At 56.8% G+C, this 6,000-nt stretch overlaps 2 protein-coding genes across 2 annotated transcripts in view; one reads left to right on the top strand and one right to left on the bottom strand.

Moving 5' to 3' along the window:
- The window catches only part of LOC144242995 (olfactory receptor 6V1-like), a 309,970-nt gene that overhangs the window by 119,972 nt on the left and 183,998 nt on the right, over window positions 1-6,000 (top strand). The window lies entirely within an intron of this gene.
- The window catches only part of CLCN1 (chloride voltage-gated channel 1), a 32,691-nt gene continuing 26,697 nt past the window's right edge, over window positions 7-6,000 (bottom strand). Inside the window, exons 21-23 of the mRNA XM_077778030.1 lie at window positions 2,427-2,531; window positions 2,251-2,337; window positions 7-1,796 (exon numbers count right to left, since the gene is read on the bottom strand). Coding sequence (XP_077634156.1) covers window positions 1,452-1,796; window positions 2,251-2,337; window positions 2,427-2,531 — 537 coding nt within the window. The 3' untranslated portion in view covers window positions 7-1,451. The remainder of the gene's footprint in view (window positions 1,797-2,250; window positions 2,338-2,426; window positions 2,532-6,000) is intronic.

Here is a 6,000-nt window from a genome sequence, read left to right as displayed (position 1 = left end):
GAGAGATTATATGATATATATTACAGAGAGAATTATATATAAATATATATAAATATTATAGATTATTTACACATGGGCTCGGCTCAGATGCCCACTGCCAACCCCCTCCCCAGGCTGCTGCTCTCTCTCTCTCTCTCTCTCACTCTCGCGGCCTGGGGAGGTGGAAGGGACGTGGTGTTGCAGAGGGCTACAGGCTGTGTTCAGTGGCACTAAACAGACTGTGGTGGCACATGTGACTATGAGTGTCTTATTTGGGGGATGATGGAGACTGGGCACAGAGGAGGGGAAGGAGGAGCATGTAAAGGGGACAAGATCAGAGAACCAGACAAGGCATAACCGGAGGGAGGGAAGGAGGGAGGGGGGAAAGCCTGGGATGTGGAGGCTCAGCACACCCAAGACCACTTTATAAGAAAGACAGGCTAACAGCAACCGTGTTGCTGATCTGGGGAGGATACAGATCTGACTTCCCCAGCGTGGGAAGCATCAAAGACGTCTGCCATCTTGACTTTGAACCCTCCTCTCTCCACGTCTAGAAGAGGAACACAAAGAGCCAGTCTAACGGCTGGTTTTGAGTGACCAGAGCCCTGGCTGCCCTGAGCCTTGGTTCTGGAGGGCAGAAGCCACAGCCACAGCAGCTGGAGGGCACAGCTGACCCTTGGGCAGGACGGATCAATGATGATGGGGGAGGGGCATGTATTTTCCAGGGAGAGACCTGGAAACTGGAGGGTGAAGAGGCTGTGGTGTGGGACAGATTCTGCCTGAAGGAGGTGTGGGTGACCCTGCTTCCTCCACAGACACCTTTTCTCTGTCAGCCTGCTCCTCCTTTACCCACATGGCACTGCTGAAGTCTGAGGCAAAGGAGGGGGCCCTGGGACCGGCCTTTCAGTGGGAGCCAGGAAGGGGTGCCGTGGGGTGGCGCAAATTTCAAGGAGCGGGTGTGAGCCCGTGGGAGAACGGGGTGGGGGGCTCTGAGGAGGGGTGCGACAGTTCTCAAGTGTATTCCGGGGCCATCCGTCCACCAGGCAGGAGGGGCTCCCGTCTCCTCCACAGGCCGCCGCCCTTGTGGGTCCCCGCCGTGGAGACTGGCAGACGCACAGGCAGAGCCAGGAAGGTGCTGGAACAAGAACAGCAGCGGGCTCCCAGGGGATAAGGGGGGCCTGGGAGACACGGGGTGTGTGCCGCCCATTCAGCAGGCAGCCGGGAAGCCCCACGCACCGGCAGGCCCTTCCCTGGGGTGAGAAGCCCCTGCCTGCCTGTCTGGATGGGGGGACACGGCCTAGATAACTGATCAAGGCCGCTCTCTGCGCAAGGAGCCCTCCTCTAAGACTATCACCGTCCCATTTAAAAATTCCCAGGAGGGGGCAGGACACGGGCGCGGTGCCTCCGGCCTCGGACGGACCCTCGCGCGCACGAACCAGCCCGGGCCGCGGCCTCTGGACGGTCGGCGCGAGTCACAGGATCAGCTCGTCCTCGTCCTCCTCGTCGCTGGACCGCAGGCTGGGGCCCTGCAGGATGTCAGCCAGCTCCTCTTCCAGCCCCGCGCTGCCCACCAGCTCCAGCTCCTCCAGCTCGCCCTCCGCCGGGGCCGGGGCCCCGGAGAGAGCGGGTTCCGGGGACGGGGGGGCCCCCTCCGCGGGCCCGGCAGCCGCGGCTCCATCCGCGGGCAGGCTCCAGGCGTCGGGGGGCGGGGGCGGGCCCCCGGGGTTCTTCCGGACCGTCGTCGTGTTCCGGAAGCTGGCCAGGGGCGGGCGGAGCTGCCCCCCGGACTCGGTGTGGCCTTCGATGGCCTTCTGCAGCTGCGGGGAGAGGGCAAGCGGCTGCACGACCGACCGGGAGGAGGGCGAGGATGGGGCCGGTGAGAGAAACCCGTGCGAGAGAACAGACCGCAGCAGGAGGCGGCACAGGAGCGGGGAGGCAGGGGAAGGGGCCCGCGGAGCCGCGGGTCTTGGCCCCTCTGGCCAGACCCCCTCCTAGTGACCCTCAGGCCTCCTTCAGCCACGTCCCACCCCGTCCCAGGTTCCCACGGCCCTCCCCAGAGCGCGCACACGAACCGGGACTCACGCCCTGACCCCTCATCCCAACCCAGGCAGGGGAAGTCCACGAAGACCCTGGGAGGCGGTCCTGCCCACCTGCCCCTTGCTGTGCCCACACCCTCCAACCTNGAATGTCAAGCCATCCCCTCCCCACCCGCACCCCGTCATGCTGTGCCCATCTTCCTCCTGCGGCTCCGATGGGACACGTCACTCTTACCTCCTCCAACGCCAGCACGCCCCTGAGCTTCCCCATGCTGGTCACGTAAGCAAGGTGGAGGCCAAGGAGCGAGAAGAGCGTGTGGGTCTGCGGGGAGAGAGCTGCCCGTCAGTGCGGGGCTGCCCCACACCTCCCCTGCCCTCGGCGGCCCCCAGCAGTCGGGGGCAAGGACTCACCTTGTGCAGAGACGTCTGCTCCACCAGCTGGAAGGGAGACTGGTCGATGCAGCAGTAGTCAAAACACACGGGCTGGCTCAGCTGCTCCTGCTCCCAGGCCTCAATCTGTGGGGCAGGGTAGGGCCGTCGCTCCGCATCCCGGAGCCCTTCGGCCTCAGGTCCGCAGCTGGACCCCAAACAGCCCTCCCAGGCAGCCCAGACCCTGAAATACGTGATGCGGTGTCACAGACACCCCATCCCCCCCATCACTAGACCTCCTTTCCTGCCAGGGGCTGCACCCTCTCCTCCCTCATCAGGCCCCACATCACTTCAGTCTCAGGCGCTTAGAGCACCTCTCTGTCTTCTTGTCCTCTACTCCCCCACCCTCCCTGCCCCCTGTGCCCCAAACATTTGGTGTTTCCAACCCATCTGCCCAGTCTTATTTTCCACCACTCCTGTGATGCCCATTGCTCAGTGAAAGCAGCCGCGCCTTCCCAAACCCGCATTTGCTGTTCTCGCCCCCTGGACTCCCCCACCCTGTATTGCACACGGCTCTCCCAACCACCCAGGAGCAGGCTTTTCAATTCCTATAGCACATTGCTGCTCCCTCCTTTACAGATATGACATGGATCTTGCTTAATCTTTTATTGGCATTTGTCTTACCTCTGCCTACAGGACACAGATGAGGACATTAACTCTATTTCTTTAATGTTTATCTATTTTTTAGAGAGAGACCGCACAAGCAGGGGAGGGGTAGAGAGAGAGGCAGACACAGAATCTGAAGCAGGCTCCAGGCTCTGAGCTGTCAGCACAGAGCCCTACGTGGGGCTTGAACTCACAAACCGAGACATCATGACCTGAGCTGAAGTCCCACGTTTAACTGACTGAGCCACCCAGGTGTTCCTACTCTTTTTTTTTTTTTTTTAATGTTTATTTAGTTTTGAGAGACAGAGTGGAAGCAGGGGAGAGGCAGAAAGAGAGGGGGACAGAGAATCTGAAGTGAAGCGGGCTCTGTGCTGACAGCAGCGAGCGGGGCTCAAACCCAGGAACCGCAATATCATGACCTGAGCTGAAGATGGCTGCTCAGCCAACTGGGCCACCCAGGTGCCCCGGATGTGAACTCTTAGGAGTGTTACGTGCAGGTACCCACTGCGCGTGCAGAAACTAGCACATTCGCATTGTGGGGACTATTTGCTGGGCATGAAGATGTGACTGGCTAGAGTAAAACCATTTTTGTTTTGTTTTGTCTATCACAGATGCATTAAGGCACGAAGGCCTTAATCTCCTCTTGATTTCAGATGCGCACACCCAAATCCCCAAGATTCCAAATAATCCAGGAGAGCTCTGACTTTCATAACGGAATCTAAAATTTCCCGAAATGTCTTTTCAGTCAGCACCCTCTGATCTCCGTACTACTTCATTTTTCTGTCTGTCCAAGTCCCCATGTGTCAAGCTCCGGAGAAGGTCTCCGAAGGCCACGTCCTGGTTCCTGTGCCTGGTGGACAGTCCGCGGTGGCGTGCTGTCCATCTGTCCCTCCCTGGTTGTTCTGGACTGCCACCACACCTCCTCCAGTCCTCCCCTTTCCTGAGGAGAGGTTCACACAGGGTTTGGCTCGTCCTCACAGCACAGGATAGATGACCGCTTAGCAGGTGTGCTGGAGACATGATTTATTTGTAGGGCTCGTGCCAACCCTGCTTTGGTTGATCCTGTCCTCCTGGATCTTTCTACGGTCATTGCCTGCCTTCCCTGGTTCCATTCTTGTCTTCCGTTAAGGAACAACGGTAACAGAACCGTTTCCAGCATACATGCAGCAGCACTTCCTCTGTGCCAAGCATTATTCGGGTGGCTGTACGTGTCTTCACTCATGGGATCCTCTCCAACGACCTATCATTATCTCATTTTACAGATGAGGAGATAGAGGCACAGGGTACGTAAGTGTCTGCCCAAGACGACACAGAGGAAGAGCTGGGCTTCCGACCTTGACTGCTGATCACGTTCCAGGAACCCCAGCTTGTGTCCAAGGGGCAGGGGAATCTCTGCTTTGGGGTCTGACCTGTCCCGCTACTTCCAGAGGCTCAGCCCCGGTAACAAACCGGGGCTCTGTGTGTACCCCTAACAGAGGAGTAGATAAACGTGACCTCTGGCGACCTGACAGTGAATTCTTCCACTCTTCCCATAGGTATCACCTTGATATTGCCAAGGGTGCCCTCTTGATCTCATCTGAAAACCATGTTCAAAATATCCTGAATTTTTACTCCTATGGATCTCATCCTTCTAGAATGGCCCAGTGGGTCATGTGGGAGTTTACATCCCTAAAGTCTTCTTTGGGAAAGAGATCAGCTAAAAATACATGCTTCCTTTTTACCCCTGGTGGTGCTTTATTGCCAGTGGTCATTAAATAGCCTCACTGATCAACTAGCTAGCTTTCCCACTGGAGTACTTTTTAAGAGTATTATTACTGGTTTTGAACTTGAGCAAAGCCCTCCTCAACCACAGTCACGACCCATCGTTTTCCTGCTTGGGGGCAGAAGCTGCAGCTGTTCCCTTTGTTCTGTGCTCATTGAGTCCATTTGTCCACAAGGCGTTGATCAGAAGGGTGTGTGTTTTGAGGGGTGACAAGGAGAGAAGGGACAGACTTCCCTCCTCTCCTGTGACGCCCCATGCCCTCCTCCATTTAGCTTGGACCGACCAAGAAGATGTTTACTTTAGGGGCGCCTGAGTGGCTCGTCAGTTAAGCGTCCAGCTCTTGATTTCGGCTCAGGTCATGATCTCACGGTTTGTGAGACTGAGCCCCGTGTCGGCTCTGCACTAACAGCGCGGAACCCTCTTGGGAGTCTCTCTCTGCCCTTCCCCCACCTCAAAATAAATAAACTTTATTTAAAAAAGATGCTTATTTTAGAATAATATCCATTACGGTTGTCATCTATAGGCTTTCAAAGCTCTTCCATTTCAGCTCCGTGGTGGGCCTGCCTTCTTTTACTAAGTGGAATGGCGGCTACTGGTCCCTGTGGTATTTCTGCAACCCCAGGGTCTGTTCCGACCGGGATGGCCCGGCTGCTTGCTCCAGATCATTGCTCCCTGGCTGTCTGCTCCTCAGGACCAGGCCTATTCAGGGCTGGATTTTCTCTCTCACAGACTCAGTAACTACCTTTTTAAGGAAATAGGTGTTTGTCCCAGTGGGGCACTGCTGTTAGTGTTTGCCCTGGGTTTTCAGTTTTTTCCAGGCTTGTTTCCTGGCATTTTCTAGTAGTCCACCACCTCAGGGCCCTGACCAAGCCAGCATCGTCACCTCCAGCAGGCATGGAGTTTAGCTTCCATGCCGTTCTTCTGCATGGCAAGTGCGACGGCTGGCTGCCTGGCGCTTCAGGTGAAGCTCATGCTTCCTACACAGCATCTGCCTGGCCCAAATATCCCTAATGTCTAAATGTTAAAAGATCTTAAGACTCATCTGAGTACTACGGTCCCATCCGTGCATAGAGGCTCAAGACTTCCTTCTCCTGATCCCTCTGAGAAGGCCCACCTCTGAGCGACGCGCCCAGCCCTCCCTCCATAGTCATATCTCATTCCCAACCTCTCACAACGCTTTCTGGCCTA

The sequence above is a fragment of the Crocuta crocuta genome, unplaced genomic scaffold (genome assembly GCF_008692635.1).
Source record: "Crocuta crocuta isolate KB4526 unplaced genomic scaffold, BGI_CrCroc_1.0 scaffold128, whole genome shotgun sequence".
Taxonomy (NCBI): Eukaryota; Metazoa; Chordata; class Mammalia; order Carnivora; family Hyaenidae; genus Crocuta; species Crocuta crocuta.
This window is presented reverse-complemented; position numbering and strand designations above follow the sequence as displayed.